Genomic DNA, 17,805 nt, shown 5'->3' with positions numbered 1-17,805 from the left:
AGTACCTATTTAACAAATTAAGCACTTTGTGGTACTAGCTCAAACCATGTAGGATCCTTTAAAGTTAGTCACGAGAGACTTAGACACCCAAATGACTTTTGCATTAGCATAAGATGAATTAATCACCTTAGCAACACAAGTACCACTCTTAACTTCCCTAAGCAAATATTGTTCATTACTAAAAGGGTTATGCTTAGGAATCTTACCAGTGGGACATTTTTACCGATATGTTCCTTTTCGTGGCATGTATAGCAAATTTTTATGCCAAGCCTCTTCACTTGAGGTTTCTCACTTTGATGACCTTTTGCTTTACCCTTTGTCTTGTGTGATCTTGATTTAGCTCTGGGCCTCTTTTTTTGGTGTTTGTCATCATGATGAGAGCTTGCTTGAGTTCTTGATGGTGATGAAGCTTCTTTCTTCTTGTAAGGACATGATCCAATTTCATGTCTCATTCCAACTATAACACTTCCTTTTGTTGATCCTCGATTTCTTTCTTGGAAGTATTGCTTCGTCATTCGCATTGCTAGGACAACTTGAAGCAAAGTGTCCCAAATTGGTGCACTTGAAACACTTGATATGAACAAATTTCTTCTCATTTTCTTCTTTCTTGTTCCTTTTCCTTCCTTCTTTTTTCAAGAAGCAATCTTTCACATGGTGACCCTCTTTCTTGCACTTGAACCAAGTGATGAGATCCTTAATCTTTTTTTTTTTTTGATTTTGTCCCTTGTTTTTGATATTGTTGGACTTTTTATTTTTATTGGAATTAATTCCAAGTCCACTTTTACTATTAATATCACAAGTAATACTAAAGAGAACATTAGCTTTAGAGCAACAATAATTAGTAGGTAATTCATCATTGGATATAGAATTGACATCAAATGAATTGCTAGAACTAGCATATGTCAAATTCACATTATGCAAAGGAAATGTGCTAATGTCCACAAGAGGTTCATAGAATTTTACCGTGATAACCATTTCCTCATGAGCTATTTCTAGCATGACATGAGAATCTATGAGATCTTCATGAGTGCGCAAAAGCTTGTCATGATTTTCTTGTAGACTCACATGTTTGCTGGTAAGCCTTTCAAATTGAGTCCTTAGCTTAATATTTTCTTTCTCTAAAGATGCTACATGAGAATTAGATTTAGTAGCACAAACATCATCAATAGGAGAAATAGTGGATTTGCCCTTAGATAAGATGTTGCAATTAGGATATTGCATTTCTAAATTCACTAGAGGCATAACATCTAATTTATCAAGCAAAGAAATATGCTTAACTTTAAGATCTCTATAAAGATTGGATAAAGAACTATGGATTCTAGAAGTTCTTCGTAATTTAGCAGGGTGAATATCTGATGTCGCCTAGAGAGGAGATGAATGGTCGTATCTTGAAAAAAAATTACAAACTAAATGTAGTGGATTAGCAATATGCGGACAGTCTGCATATTTTTCCGAAACCTTCACAGATATACGGAGGTTCCGCAGAAATATGCGGATACTCCAGAGATTTTAGGGAAAACTTAAGTAAATGCCTATACAATTCAACGTGAATCAAATCCACGAATTACCTAGCACCAGTGGATGTATTCCAACCTATATCACAAAGTACCTACAACTGAAACTTCACAAGAAAGTAGATTGAACAATATGCATAAATATAGAGCAAGAAGTCAAGAACAAGAAACAAGAGAGGAGACACGCGATTTATTTTCCGAAGTTCGAACACCTCCACTAGAGGTTCCTACGTCTCCATTGAGGAACTCGGTCACCTTGAGTCGGATCTCTCTCAACCATTTTCTTCTCTAAGCTCGGTCACTCTTGAGCTTAGCTTCCACTCTTGATTTCTTCCCTTACAGAGACGAAATCGAAGCATTCACAAAATTTTCCGTAGCACACCACAACCTTAGGTGCTCGCTAGTGACGCCTAGCCACCTAGGAGCTCTAAGCTCCAAGGGTAACAAACGCTACAACGAACTTCTTGCCGATGAACACGAGTGCTCAATATGGAATTTATCTCACTTCTACTCAATCTTTCAATTTCTCAACCCAACTCACTTTTTTTCTTAAATCTCACACTATAATGGAGTGGGAAGAGTACAAATGGCTTTGGCTTTAAGGTATTTCGTGGAGGCACCAGCAGCAACCAAAGGAGGGGGTGAGGGGGTATAAATATCCAACCCCCAAAAACTAGCCATTATACCTGAGAAAATGCGGAGTCTCCGCAAAAATTTGCGGATCCTCCGGACTTTAACACAAGAAGCCACTATTTTAGAAAAACTAGTCGTTAGACCTAGAATTTACGGACCGTCCAAAAAATACGGTCTCTCCGCAAAAAGATGCGGAGCCTTCGCAATTTAACAAAACAGTCTAGGTCACCGAACAGAAAATGCTATAACTTTTGATCTCGAAGTCCGATTTCGAACTCTATGGAAAGCTTATTTGGAGGACTACATATCCTAACTGAATTCATGATATTAAACCCATATGATCAAACTAGGAACTCTCTGAAACCCAATTCATACACTTCCACACTTTCGACACTGGGCTCCTAAAGCGAACTCTGACTTTGGATTTGGTTAGAAACTCTTGAGCACTGAGACATATCAAGTTGTTCAATATTGCATCCCTCTTAATAGTGTGACATACATATACTTAACTTCAAAGATAAAACATATTTAAACAACTTTGAGCTTTTGAATACATTTAAGTACCGCTTTTTTCTTTCAAACTTTAGAGGGTTGTCAACTTTTATATCGTCGTTACTCCATCTCTTCTTGATTCTTCTTGTGATTGATGTGAATCATCCGTAGCTTCCCATGACCTCGCACGGTATTGGCGCAAAGCCTTCACTCGCTCTTCACCACTACCTTGTCCTTCAGCGCTAAGCCATTTGCTTACCCTTCACCACTGGATGGTCCATTGCAGCCGAATCTTGCTCTCCCTTTACCGTCTTGCTATAGAAAATAATTTTGTATTCAACATCTTTAATAAATTCACTTTATCATATATGAAATCCAATCTTATTATTCACTCTTGGCATATATGATTTCAATTCAACTTATGTCTTCTTATGGATCCTTACCCTAACTCACTCTCAACAAAAAGCATGTGGGTTAATCCATAAACTCAATTGATAATGGCATACCTTTAGTTACTTGATTTTAACAAGTAACTTAATATTCACGCTTATCATCAATCTTCAATGAGCTTTTCTTTGTTTTTGTGAGAATCACTAAGATGTCAATGATTTTGATGCAATTCTTTGAATTTATGGTATTTTTTAACTAATCTATGATTCATCATTTATGCATCTCCTATGGAATAACCTAATAACAATTCTCAACATAATTGTTAGTTCATAGGTTTTGTCTTTGACTTACCTGAGCATCACTTAGTGCTCATTCATCTTGATGTATATCTCTTATCTATGTATCACCTATGAAATAACATACTAATAATTATCAACAACATTATTAGTCTATAGGTATGGTCATTAATTACCAAAACCACACCTAGGGACTAGATGCATTTTCAGTCATCTACCACGTCATTTAGCGAGTGGATTGAGAATGAGATGAAAGAGAAGTGAGTTTTTCTTTACGACACAAATGAGGCTAGTTACGATATTATGACTATAAATTTAGTAGAAATTTACAACTGGCTGATAAAAGATATGAGGGGGTTACACTGGTGAGGATTGTAGAGTTCATACTTTAAAGGACATGCAAGTATTCAGGGACCTCTATGCAGTAGCGCACACGATACTGAATAATGCTAGTATGATTTATGGGACGAAGATGACTAAGTACATAAAAGACAAGACAGAGAAGGCAAAGATGCACCGGATAAAAATCATAAGAACTGCACATCTCAAATACGAAATTCTATCTAGGGCCAAAGGAAGGAGAGGGAGTGAATATGAGAGAGTTATCCACGAGTGCACCGTCTTCGATGACATGTGCGTTTGCACCTGTTACAAGCCGATGCTACTACAAAAACCATATTTCTATGTGATTGTCGCGTTGCTACGACGGGTATGAGGACTCGAAGTTCCAATATAACTTTACTAAAAAAATTACTCATACAATTTTACATCAAAGAACTGAACAAATGTCGACAAATTTGCATCAAACCAAAATTTTCAAAACAATAACCACCCACTATTTTTCAAATTATTGTATAAAGTTAAATTAAATAAATGAAAATTATATGCACATATCGCACTTTTAAAGGGCAAGATCAATTTCTCGCCCGCTGAATAATCAATATGAAGGCCTCGCTTGTTGAACTAGCGAGAACAAAGTCTTGCTCGCTGAACGAGTAAGATTTTTCTCTCTTCAATTATTTAATTCGTTGATCATCTGGGCTCACGTGAACGGATGATAGTAGGTTATATCTGCGATTTTTTTGAAACGATCGTGTATTCTTAATAATATTAAAGAAATAAAATATATAAAAAAATTCGCTAACGCCGACGTGCGCCGAGGGCAAACCTCACGTCCCGTTGCTTTGACCCCCACGCGCCCGCCACCTACGAGCGCCCGCGTGGTCCGCGCGTCACCGAAAGGCACGGCGGTCGGCGTGGACCGAGCGAGGCGTGCCGCTCGCGCCGGTGCAGGCCGCGGCCGCGCGTGCCCATCGTCGACTGTAAAGTGGACTTGCACGGTCGCACCTTGGACGTATGTTATAGTGCTGCTTTCTTTGACTGGAGAGTGGAGACATTCGACTCCGTTGTAACGCCCATGATACGTACATCACGCTGGTCTAGTGTTCCAACTTTGCAGATAAACCAGTGACTGCTGTTACAGAATTATTTTTAAGAAGAACTTTAACTGTAGATAACAATTAATATGAATCATTTAATTTCTCAATTAGACGGTTTAGATTAATCTAACAGTATTCATCATTATTTTTTATATCATCTATAGGTATTTTAAGGATACTATTAGAAATATAATGAGTGACAAACTTCTTATATGTTGGTTAAAATCCAAAAATAGACAACATACGTACGGTATATTACAAAAATAGATAATATATTACCATATTTATAAATTTAGGATGTGTATTCGACACCTTATTTACTAAAAACGTGATTTCAGTACATCAGATGCCGAATACGACACCAAAAACAACTGTATTCGGTATATGAGATACCGAAAATAGCTATATTCGGTACATGAGGTATTTGTCAAACACAGTGCATCTCATATGCCGAATATAGCCTCTGCCGCTGTCGGTGACATGAGAACCAGGGGTCCCTGAGTCCCAAGACCAAGACAACTGTTAGCCTTTCGGTCGACCGATCCAGGAGGGGGTAGGTGCTCCGAGCTCAGGGTGCCCGGGAACGTCGGTTCCCTCGTACGGAGCGCCCGAGCACTGGAAAGCAGGTGAGAGAACCAGGGGTTAGGCGGTCCCGACCACTCATGTTCGAGCGGTAGAATTACCCGAGGACCCCGTAGGCTCGAGTAGCGCCCTGAGCACTGAGGCCCTTTTCGATCGGGCTGCTTTGTTCTTGATCATTGTTCTGTAAACTTAAGAAAATAGGAAAAGACTCTTTGCTTGGTGCGCTCTGTTAGTGCGGTACTCATTATAGACTGCTCTCGTTTTTAACCCGAGACCTCTCGAATACCCGGACCGGCGAAGTGTACAGATAGAGGCATAACAAAGAGATCTAATGGTTCGGTGGCGCCCGGGGTAGGACTGACCAAACCGAGCACCGATAGTCCGCCCATCGGGTCTAGACGGTCCCGATCACTCTTTTCTCAAGCGGTAGGATTACCCGAGAACCCCAGAGGCTCGGTAGTGCTCGGGGCACTGCTATGCAACCGGACACCACAGCCTACCACAACAGACTTAAGTCAGCAGCTACTATCTGCACGCATACCGACCGGGATCCGTTTTTATCAACGGAAAAAATGAGAGCATGTTTTCTCACACAAATCGAGCATCTCACCAAACGTATTAAACATATGGATTCCATAATGCGTACATCACGCTGGTCTAGTGTTCCAACTTTGCAGATAAACCAGTGACTGCTGTTACAGAATTATTTTTAAGAAGAACTTTAACTGTAGATAACAATTAATATGAATCATTTAATTCCTCAATTAGACGGTTTAGATTAATCTAACAGTATTCATCATCGTTTTTTATATCATCTATAGGTATTTTAAGGATACTATTAGAAATACAATGAGTGATAATATATTACCATATTTATAAATTTAGCATGTGTATTCCGTACCTCATTTACTAAAAAAGTGATTTCAGTACATCAAATGCCGAATACGACACCGAAAACAGCTGTATTCAATACATGAGATACCGAAAACAGCTATATTTGGTACATGAGATATTTGTCGAATACAGTGCACCTCATATGCCGTATATAACCTCTGCCGCCGACCAAGCTCAGGAGAAGAAGGAAGCTAGAAGGTGCATGAAAGTTTAAGTTTTTTATTTAATATCGATTTTATTTGGATATACAAAAATAGTCTAAAAATTCTAAACGTTTTCATCAATAAAGTAGAACTCACTAGTAACCAGTTTTAATTGGTTTGATCCAAAAAATTCTAAACCAATATTTAATTAAAATTCTCTAATTAAACCAATTTTATAAATTCTAGTAATTTTTAATGCCTCAAATAAATTCTAAAAAATCTAGAAAAAATCACTAATATTCTTTTCATGTGATGTATTAATTTATAAAACTATGTCCAACCCTAGGTTATTTGGTGACAAAGTGAGTTTTTTTAATGCTTCATTTATATACATTTTTATCATTTCATATGATATTATCTTTTTAAATCAATTTGAATAAAAAAAATTTAACATGCACAAAATATTGGTTCTCAAATTAATATTAAGCCTTTTAATGCTCTATTTATATGCATTTTTATTATTTCATGTGATATTCTCTTTTTAGTTCAATTTGAATAAAAAAATTCAAACATGCACAAAATATTGGTTCTTAGATTAATTCAAACATACTTCATTTAATCTGTTGCAAGCACCAAGCTGAAAACATCGAGAAAAAAACTCACTTTTTCACCAAATAATCTAGGGTTGAAAATATTTATATAAATTAGTACATCACATGAGAATAATATTAGTGATTTTTTTATAGATTTTTGAGAATTTATTTGAGTATGAAAAATTGCTAGAATTTATAAAGTTGACTTATTTGGAGAATTTTAATTAAATATTGGTTTAGGCTTTTTAGATCAAACCAATTAAAATAGTTTGGTAGTGAGATCTATTTGCTCGTGAAAATATTTAGAATTTTTGAACTATTTTTTACTTCAAATAAAATCGTGATTTAAATAAAAAAAACTTGAATTTTCATACGCATTCTAGCTTCTCTTCCTAGCTTCCTTCTCGGGAGCGCTGCGCATGGTAGAGGTTGTATTCGGCACCTGAGCTGTTAAATATGACACTGATTTTTAGCACTCATGTGCTGAATACGGTGCAACAATACCGTATTTAACACTTGAGATGCTAAAATTATGTTTTTGGTAAATAATGTGCCGAATACACATACTAAATTTGTAAATGTAACAATATATTATCTATGTTTACAATATATGATGTGTATGTTATCTATTTTTAGATTTTTGCCCTTATATGTGCGCCCATCTTATTTAGCGAAGGTTGGGTTGCAGTTGTGATTTCCCACCTCCACCGCCACCACCTCTACGCAAAGCTCAAGTCTCTTTCCATCCCCATCTCAATCGTCTCGCTCCATGTGCTCCTCTCCTCCCTCCCCTCTCCCCAGCCTTCGTCCTCTTCGCCGACATCTTCTGCCTCCACCTCCCGCTCTGCACCACCACCTTCAACATCATGCTTTGCCACCGCGTCCCCCTCAGACTCCAGCATCTTGTCCTCCCCTCCCACCATCGTGCGCTTTATCCTGTTCCACCTCCTCTACGCCCAACTAATGATGCACACCGACACCAAGGCGATGGTGTCGGCCATGAGGCTGATGACCATCCCGGCGAAGGCCTCTGGGATGGGCCTTGAGAGGCGGTTTCCACTGAGGTTGAGGCGCTGGAGGCCGCGGAACGTTGTGAGGAAGGAGGGAAAGTCATCGGAGAAGCAGTTGGTGCCGAGATCAAGGACGCAGAGGTGGTCGCAGGTGGTGTTGGGTCTGACCGGTGCGGGGATGGCTCCGGTGAGTGCGTTGCTGTGGAGGTGGAGCTCAGTGATTCGGTCGCAGATATTCCATATGGAGGTTGGGAGCGCGGCAGAGAGGGCGTTGTCGACGAAGTTGAGTGCGGATAGCGCATGCGCGTTGCTGAGCTTGAGCGGAAGTGGGCTAGAGAGTGTGTTGATGGCGAGGTAGAGGGAGTCAAGGGTGGAGAAGGCGGTGAGCTCCGGCGAGAGGCGTCCGGCGAGCATGGCGGCGGGGAGTCGGATGGAAGCGAGGAGGAGGGCGAGGTCGGAGACGAGGGAGAGGTTGGGGCATGCGGTGGTGGTGTCGCAGCAGAGCTTCTGCGTCTTCACATCGCTGCTGGTGTTATGCGCGCTTCCGGAGGATGGTCGTAGCCAGCGCGCGAGGTGGGCGGCAAGGGCGGGCACATGTACTGCAATGGTATCTCACCATGGCGTTCCCGACGAGCATGGCGAGATTAGCCATTAGGGCAGTGGTCCTAATTTAATCACCTAATAAAACAATAACGATAATACCTAGATCAATAGACGGTTGTATTTAATTTATGATATTTTGAGCCGTGAATATCATTTTTCACCGTAAATGAGCTCTTTTAGATACAATGGCTCTGCTTTTCTACGTGTCTTTCCACTCAATAGCTCTACAGGGCCGTTTTTTTACCGTAACCCGTCCTCTTTGGATCTGAAACCGTAGAGACTCGATCCGACAAGATAAACTGCCATCTTTAGGACAAATCTGTCCAGAGTTCACACGACACGGTCAAGGTGAAATTTGAAAGAAAGAAAAAAGAAGAGAAACTTTTCTCTCTCTCTCACCGATCACCAGGGCCTGCCAAGTGAATGGCTTTGATGACGAGTGCTGCAGATTTGGGCCAAAATTAAGAGGTGCTGTAGCTCGTGCCATTTAAAAGCAGAGGTGGCAGGCATGAGAGGGAAGTGGATGTGCCCCACAGATACCCCTTCTCTCTCCTCCTCGGCTCCTCCCTCGCTCTGCCAGGGCTGACTTTTGCTCCTCCCTCTTACTCTAGTTTCTCTTTGGACCCCAGCCTCGTGTTCTTCTTCTCCTTCTTGTAGCTTCCATCCCACTCCCACCGCCCCCTCTAATCCCCCACCAGCCCTCCCAATTGGACCCAAACCCCCTCCCACCAGCTTAAAAATCCGGTTTTGGGAAGGTTTCCGTCCACAGATCGGGGAGAAGCTCCCACTTCATCCGGTGGGGCGGTGTCCACATCCCGTTTCTTGGTTTCTTCCGGGGTTCTTGGATGAGCTGCTTCGTGTGCTTCGGATCGGCCCAGGATGGGGAGGCCAAGAAGCCCGGCGCGGACGCCAAGGACTCGCGCAAGGACGCCGCGGCGGATCGCGGCGTGTCCAGGGTCGGATCAGGTGCGAGGGTTGAACAACTGGATCTTGGAAATGCTTCTCGCTTTTCTGCGGCTTTGAGGAGTGCGGGGTTAGGCTTGGTCTTGTTTTTGTTGCTTACTGTGTGTGAACCATGAGTTTGATGAGTAAAATTAGGAGGAAATATGCAAAGCTGCTATAATTTCAGTAAGCTTATTTCGGTGGAAGCAAGCTGTGCTGCATTTGGTGATGGAAGCAAGCTGTGCTGCATTCGGTGAGGAAAAGATCGGAACGCATGCCGTGTTAGGCTTATTTGTGGCTATGATAATTAACGCGAGCCAGGGAAATTTTTGGCGTTATCTGTACGCGTTAATGGAGAGTGTTAGAAAACGCGTTGGGCTGGACACAGTATAGTATTTGTTTCTGGATTAGTGGAACGCACGGAACAAAGCATAACCTGGTTAAACGATCACAATAGGTGGGTAGAAACTAGAAAGTGATGGATCCGTTGCTACATTCCTTGAACTTGGTAAGAACTGAGAGGATACAGGCACTGAGACCCATAATGTGGCTGTCATTTCAATTTTTATTCTTCCTACCACTGAGACACTTTGGACCGAGGTATTTATCCAGTTAGGCAGCTGCTCATCAGTGTGATGCACAAAACTGTTTGCGGTGGCTACCAGTGCGGTGTAGATGTGGAACTCAACGGTGTAGGACTATACGAAGTACTTGCTCAGTTGTTACGTCCTTGCGAATTGTTATAACGCTTTGAAGTTTAGCTGACTAACCATTGTGAGTTTTTGATTCCTAAATTGAATTTTGTTGAGTCGGCTGCTTACATATAGCTGTTTTGCCTCTGCCAAGGGAGAGGAATAGATTAGGATAAACAGATATTTTTATGAGTCTTGTTCACAAGTAATTTTATTTCCTTAAAGGGCAAATGGACCATTTAGAGTTGCAGGACATGCTATATGCTCTTGTTACCTTTCTTCATGCTTCTACTGATTTTGTGCTCTCCTATACGTTTATGCACCTTTTATATGTTAAATTCTTTAATGTGACCAATTGCTAACTCATTTACCATTTTCTGCTTAGATAAATCAAGATCACATGGTGGATCAGACTCTAAGAAAGATATAGTCATTCATAGAGAAGGGAACAGTCAAAACATTGCAGCACAGACTTTCACTTTTTGTGAACTTGCTGCTGCCACTAAGAATTTCAGACAGGATTGCCTATTAGGGGAGGGAGGTTTTGGCCGTGTATATAAAGGATGTTTGGAAAATGGTCAGGTTAGTCTCTCTGAAACCATGTTGATGCATCAAAATTTTATCTAGAACCAAATCCTCTCAGCTAAAGTTCTGAGTGATTTAGTTGAGATATTTCAGTAAATTGTTGATAGAGTTGCTGTGTTCTTTTTAATGTACACTTGCAGTAGTCCTATATGCTAACATAACTCTACTACCCATGCCGTTGATTGTGTTTTTTCTTTAGTGTACTAACAAAAAATTCTGCTTCCTAGGCTGTTGCTGTGAAGCAACTTGATCGTAATGGCCTCCAAGGAAATAGAGAATTTCTGGTCGAGGTTCTCATGCTCAGTCTCGTACATCACACTAACCTGGTCAATTTAATTGGCTACTGTGCTGATGGCGACCAACGCCTTCTTGTTTATGAGTTTATGCCACTGGGGTCACTAGAAGATCATCTGCATGGTTTGTTTATCTTCTCTTTGTCATCTAGTATTCTGAAATTCCACAAGTGCTTGTAGCAATGCAAGGAAAGCATTATGTTATTACATAGGAGTAGCATGCTTCATATGATTGTTACATGCATCCTATTTTATTTAAAACTTAATGGTAGCTATGCATGACAATTAATAGATCTCAACTCTTGGTTCAACTTGCAACCGTATGTTATTCTAGTACTGTTGGATCTATCATATATGGTTGGTTTGCTAAATGTTCCCATCTTTTGGCTGGCAATTTATTGTTCATATCCTAAAATTCCACTAAGTGTGTTCATATTTTGATAGATCTGCCACCTGACAAGGAATCTCTCGACTGGAACACACGGATGAAGATAGCTGCAGGTGCAGCTAAAGGCTTAGAATACCTCCATGACAAGGCAAGCCCTCCTGTTATTTACCGGGATTTCAAGTCGTCAAACATTCTTCTTGGCGAAGGATTTCACCCAAAGCTATCTGATTTCGGCCTTGCAAAACTTGGTCCGGTTGGTGACAAGACCCATGTTTCAACACGTGTGATGGGTACATATGGCTACTGTGCCCCAGAATATGCAATGACTGGGCAGCTCACAGTTAAATCTGATGTGTATAGCTTTGGTGTTGTATTCCTTGAACTGATCACAGGGCGTAAAGCAATTGACAACACCAAGCCCCAGGGGGAGCAAAATCTAGTGGCATGGGTATGTTTCTATCTTATACCATTTGGCATAATTATTTTCCCCAAGTGGACATTTTATATATTATTGTTAATATATATAGTTGCATGTAGGCCCTTCTTTTATTTCAGCGTTCTTACTGAAACACCATGAAAATCAAGCTATGTCTGCTTATGAATGTATCACTCTCGTAATTCTGCTATGTCATCCAAAATTGCTTTCTGAAACTAGTTTCTACTGCAGTGTAAGTGTTAGAAACGTTTATTTGTAGTCAGTTTAATCTTGGAAAATTAATATAGTTCGTCTAATCTGCAGGCTCGTCCAATGTTTAAGGACCGCAGGAAATTTCCAAAAATGGCAGATCCGATGCTTCAAGGCCGCTTCCCCATGAGGGGTCTATATCAGGCCTTAGCTGTTGCTGCCATGTGTTTGCAAGAGCAAGCTGCCACACGCCCTCATATTGGAGATGTTGTCACTGCTCTCTCATACCTTGCTTCTCAGACATATGACCCGAATGCCCCTGTTCAACATAATCGGAGTAATTCATCTACCCCCAGGGTGAGGAACCCTGCTGGGTGGAACGACGATCAGCGCAGTGTGCGCTCACCAAACCATCATTCTCCAGACCTGCGGAGGAGAGAAGCTGCTAGGGCATCAAAGTATGGAGCAGAGGTTAGCAGGACAAGCTCTACTGGTGATTCTGGTCGGAGATCAGGACTGGATGACATGGACATGACAGGGTCACAAGTGGGTAGTCCAGCTCAAACTGGAAGAAGAGAAACTTCAAGGGCTGCTGGCAGGCAGTGCGCTATTGCAGAGGCCAAAATGTGGGGGGAGAACTCAAGAGAGCGATCAAATGGCCATGGTAGCTTCGATAGCACAAATGAGTAAAGCCGGCAGGTTTTATTTCAGGCATCGCTCTTGCAGATGGATGAGTTGAGTTCACTCATCAGCACCAAACAGATCCGATCTAGGAACATGGTGCCGGTTTCATTGTCTGTGAATAAGGCTTTTCTTGCTCTTTTATGGCAACCAACGGTTAAATGCGTTCTCCTGGCGTCCATTCCTTGTGAATGTGATCGTGTTATGCTTCTGTGGAGCTCAGGAACCTGTAGGATTCAGCTGGAGAGGTAGGCAGGCGAAGAGAGGAGTGCAGAGTCACATTGACCAGTGCTTTTTTTTTTTTTTTTGCAATTAAATGATGAGTATGCTCAGTGTATTGTGAATCTATAACTTGTCATGTCTGGCTGCTTGAGAGGCCTTGTAAGTTCTTCGTATGAGAATTCAGGTCTGGACATACAGGGCAGGCTACGTTGCTTCGTACAGCTACTTTTTTTAGCCATTTTCTGTCGAGAATTTCCAGAACAGAACACCTTTTTTTTTGTATTAGCTTACTGTAGTGCTTCAGTCCTAACCTGTGCAGAAGACGGTTCTGCTCGTGAGCAATCCGGGACGCCGGTGTGGCGGCAGATTGACAGGTGCTGGACTGATGGGTGATGGCCGCCGCCGCCGGCTTCACACCGTTCCCGAACTCCAGGGTGGTGGACATCGGCTCGGCCGCCGGTATATCCCACTGAATCAACCGTCTGGAGCTCAAAGGACACGGGCTGGCGGCCGTACTTGAGCGCAATTCATCAAAAAAATTTACTCCAAATTGAGCTCTGAGAGGCTTCAGAAACCAATCTTTTCATCACAATCTGAGGCAAACGCGAGAGTTCTCCTAAGCCGGGTCGAGAAGAGGAGTGGGAACGGAATGGTGAGGGAAGGAGAGGACGAGGGTTCAGAACACAAGACGAAGATGAACGTCTCGGTTTCCCCTTCCACGGTCGAGAACAACAACAACAACACATGCATGTCCTGCCTCCAGCCCTCGCCTCAACCTCTGCCGCAGCCGCTGACCACAGCATAACGCCATCTGAACGAATGTGAAGGAGAAGAATGTTGTGAAACCGAAGGAGAGACCGATTCGGTCTCTGCACGGATCAAGTGGGACAGCTTCTGCCAAAACAGTTTTCTAATATAAGACTATATACGAAAGAAGACATCCTATTGTAACAACAGTTGTTCATTGCAATAAAGAAAGATGTTTCCATTAGATTTTATGTCTGTTTGTTCTTGCGTTCTGCTCTAGAATTGTATTGTACCGGAGAGTCGGAGATGGAGAGGCCCTGATCACGGCAGCGATTAGGCAGATCGCCAAGATTCTGTTCCATCTCCAAAAAAGAGAGAAGGAACTGTAACTGTTGCCGCGTCTCTGACGTTCTGTTATCAATCACCGGTACATGTGGGACCCACACGTCAGACATGTTTGACTCACCGACCCCTCCGTGGCGGCTGCCAGTGCGGGGTCTGGGATCGGGGTCTGGATCCAACTGTCGGTGAAGGATTAAGGTTACGATTGTTTGCTGTTTTTTTTAAGAAGCTAGAAGCTTAAATAAATGAGATGGTTTAAGAAATAATTTTTGGAGATGTAATAAGTCTGTTTCTAGGGGAAAAACACTAGTAGCTCATAAATTTTAGTTATTATATTTTTTTTAAGAAGTTGTGTGTTGAGAAATTAAAATTTATTATAAAATCTAATAACTAAAATTTAAAAATAGCTTTTCAGAAAAGTCAAAAACAAAAGCAGTAAATAAACAAGTCTTAAGATTTATTTGTTAAAGCTTCAGCTTAAAAAAAATAGAACTAAAGATGACTAGGTCTAAAAATTTTTAAAGCTAAAACTGTGATCTGTTTGAGTGTTTTAGTTGAGGTATTTTGTTATTAATTTTGACTAAAAACAGATATTTAAATTATTTTATTTTATCATACATACTCTAAATACTAGATCCCTCTCGAAACTGAAGATCTGTCCAATAAAATCTAAGAGGTTGCTAATTGTGAGAGTGAATATTTGCTGGCAGTTTAAGCTGGGGTAGGTGGGCGCGGTTCATGCAGCCCCTCCCTCGGCTGCACATCAAAAGGAAGCCTCGGCCGAACTCCAAGGTCCACCGTTCCTTCACCGCAGCCCCTCCACGCCGGTCGAGCGCGCGTCGATCCAGATCCAGTAACCTCCTTCCTCCGACCGCGACTGCACCTCTCTTCCTTCTCCCGTAGGTGCGTGCCTGCGTCCTCCTCCTCGTCTGTCCTGTCCTGTGCTTGCGCGGAGTGGAGATCCATCCATCCGGGCTCGGTCGATTCGTCCTTTTGTTTGTTCGTTAGGATGCCCTGGCTTGCTTGGATGGATCGCTTGTTTTGTTCTGCGGGGTTCTGTTCTTCGCGATCAGCGCTGGAACCCGAATCTTTGTTCTGGGATGGATGCTCCTACCCAAATCCATCTGGGATGAATTGACCTTATGGATGGATTAGTGACGCGTAAAAGAGGATGCTTTTTTCTCTGGATTGAACCAGTCTCTTGTCATTGTAAACAGTCCATTTAGGTTGCTAGAAATTGAAACACGTGCTGTTGTTCACCTCGTAGGTGCGTTCCCTCTGAAATTATAATTGCCGTCGACCATAAGTTTGGCTGCATCTGCATCGTTTCTTAACATATATCTAAAAATTGCATATGGTTGTGTCTGCCATACAACCTTTTGCTGTACTGGCCTTTTTACAGTTTTATATCCTTGTATTCATCAATCAGCAAGCACTTCGCAATCATCAGTTAATGATGTCTTAGTTTCTGAATCTTCTGTTCACTACAAACTAGTACTCAGGATGAAACTTCTTCATCCTTCCCATTCACATGTATGGACATTGGGTCTCTAAAGGTCCCAAATACATATCTTTTTTTGGACCTTTCAAGTGAGACCGCGTAAATTGTTGTTTGATCCATAGGTGATTCTTTTGGTGCTTCTGTTTCCAGGTAGGACATGGCTCTCACGAGAATTGGTCTCGCCGGCCTCGCGGTCATGGGGCAGAACCTTGCCCTCAACATTGCGGAGAAAGGGTTCCCCATCTCTGTCTACAACAGGACGGCCTCCAAGGTTGATGAGACCGTGCAGCGTGCCAAGCTGGAAGGAAACCTCCCCGTGTTTGGTTTCCATGACCCCGCATCCTTTGTGAACTCCATTCAGAAGCCCCGCGTTGTCATCATGCTTGTCAAGGCTGGGGCGCCGGTCGACCAGACCATTGCCACACTCTCGGCACACTTGGAGCAGGGTGACTGTATCATTGATGGGGGGAACGAGTGGTATGAGAACACGGAGAGGAGGGAGAAGGAGGTGGAGGAGCGCGGGCTCCTCTATCTTGGCATGGGTGTTTCCGGAGGAGAGGAGGGTGCCCGCAATGGTCCGTCCTTGATGCCTGGAGGCTCCTTTGAGGCATACAAGTACATCGAAGACATTCTTCTCAAGGTGGCTGCCCAGGTGCCTGATAGCGGCCCGTGCGTCACATATATTGGCAAAGGTGGATCCGGCAACTTTGTCAAGATGGTTCACAATGGAATTGAATACGGTGACATGCAACTGATCGCTGAGGCATATGACGTTCTCAAGTCGGTCGGTAAGCTCACAAACAGTGAACTGCAGCAGGTGTTCTCGGAGTGGAACAAAGGTGAGCTTCTCAGTTTCTTGATCGAGATCACGGCCGACATATTTGGCATCAAGGATGGGCAGGGTGACGGCTACCTGGTCGACAAGGTCCTGGACAAGACCGGGATGAAAGGAACTGGGAAATGGACGGTGCAGCAGGCTGCTGAACTCTCTGTGGCTGCTCCTACAATTGAGGCATCCTTGGATTCCAGGTTCCTCAGCGGGCTGAAGGACGAGCGGGTCGAGGCTTCCAAAATCTTCCAAGGTGACTACTCCACCGGCCTACCAGTGGACAAGGCACAGCTGATCGAAGATGTGAGGCAAGCTCTGTACGCTTCGAAGATCTGCAGCTATGCGCAGGGCATGAACATCATCAAGGCCAAGAGCTCGGAAAAAGGATGGGGCCTCAATCTTGGTGAGCTAGCAAGGATCTGGAAGGGAGGGTGCATCATCCGTGCCATCTTCCTCGACCGCATCAAGAAGGCCTATGATAGGAACCCCAACCTTGCCAACCTCCTAGTGGACCCCGAGTTTGCCCAGGAGATCATGGACAGGCAAGCTGCCTGGCGCAGGGTCGTCTGCCTTGCCATCAACAATGGTGTTAGCACACCGGGCATGTCCGCGAGTCTGGCCTACTTTGACTCCTACCGGAGGGATAGGCTTCCTGCCAACCTGGTGCAGGCACAGAGGGACTACTTTGGGGCTCACACCTATGAGAGGGTCGACATGCCTGGTTCTTTCCACACTGAGTGGTTCAAGATTGCTCGCAACTCCAAGATCTGAGCTGCTGCTCCACAGACGGCACTGCCTTCACGTGATATGACATGGTTTCGTGTCTTCATATACTGCCGGGTCCTGAGTAATAAGTCATATATCACTTGTAGGGGAGGAATTGTGGTTAGATCTTATTTCCATATGCAGTACTTAATTTAGGCCAGGAAGTCCAAAGTTCCCTCCATTCTTCTTTTCTTGTAAGCACTAAGCAGTCCTGGATGGAGAACATTTATATTTGCCGGAACTTCTCTGTTGATCTTTGTAAGTTTATTACATGAATAAAAGCATTTTGGCTTGCTTGTGTTTGGTTCTCTGTTTGTTGATCAATCATTCTATTCTCCTTTGCCTTGGAAAAACTGTTTTCACTGTACTCGTTCATAAGCATCACCATGCTATCTGATCTGTAGCTTCCAAGTTATAAATAATAACATTAGCAGGTGTAAATATCAAACTTTGTGCAGAATATGGAGTCTGTCCCTGCAACTATGACATGAACTGTTGCTTATTTGTGGGAACCTGTAGTACAAATTTAGGGATTTTGGTTCTATCATTCTATTCCAATTTAGGGATTTAAGTCCCAAAATTTATGTTCAACCCGTTTTTTTTT

The 17,805-nt window shown here is 42.7% G+C and overlaps 2 protein-coding genes across 4 annotated transcripts; both read left to right on the top strand.

Moving 5' to 3' along the window:
- Positions 1-9,071: 9,071 nt before the first annotated feature.
- On the top strand, positions 9,072-13,255 carry LOC133928767 (receptor-like cytoplasmic kinase 185). 2 transcript variants are annotated; one of them, XM_062375247.1, is made up of 5 exons: positions 9,072-9,555; positions 10,609-10,805; positions 11,036-11,225; positions 11,546-11,937; positions 12,229-13,255. In XM_062375247.1, the coding sequence occupies exons 1-5, from the start codon at positions 9,435-9,437 to the stop codon at positions 12,802-12,804; spliced, it is 1,476 nt and encodes a 491-aa protein (XP_062231231.1). In that variant the 5' UTR covers positions 9,072-9,434; the 3' UTR covers positions 12,805-13,255. The 2 variants fall into 2 exon arrangements, with proteins under 2 accessions (XP_062231231.1, XP_062231240.1); XM_062375256.1 differs by lacking the exon at positions 9,072-9,555 and adding an exon at positions 9,566-10,039.
- Positions 13,256-14,804: 1,549 nt separating this feature from the next.
- Positions 14,805-17,511, top strand: LOC133928780 (6-phosphogluconate dehydrogenase, decarboxylating 1-like). 2 transcript variants are annotated; one of them, XM_062375276.1, is made up of 2 exons: positions 14,805-14,959; positions 15,758-17,511. In XM_062375276.1, the coding sequence occupies exon 2, from the start codon at positions 15,765-15,767 to the stop codon at positions 17,205-17,207; it is 1,443 nt and encodes a 480-aa protein (XP_062231260.1). In that variant the 5' UTR covers positions 14,805-14,959; positions 15,758-15,764; the 3' UTR covers positions 17,208-17,511. The 2 variants fall into 2 exon arrangements, with proteins under 2 accessions (XP_062231260.1, XP_062231252.1); XM_062375268.1 differs by having other exon boundaries at positions 14,805-15,009.
- The last annotated feature ends 294 nt before the right edge of the window (positions 17,512-17,805 follow it).

This window comes from Phragmites australis, chromosome 1 (assembly GCF_958298935.1).
Source record: "Phragmites australis chromosome 1, lpPhrAust1.1, whole genome shotgun sequence".
Lineage (NCBI taxonomy): Eukaryota > Viridiplantae > Streptophyta > Magnoliopsida > Poales > Poaceae > Phragmites > Phragmites australis.
Note: the sequence above shows the minus strand (reverse complement) of the source record. Positions and strands in the feature narration are given on the sequence as shown.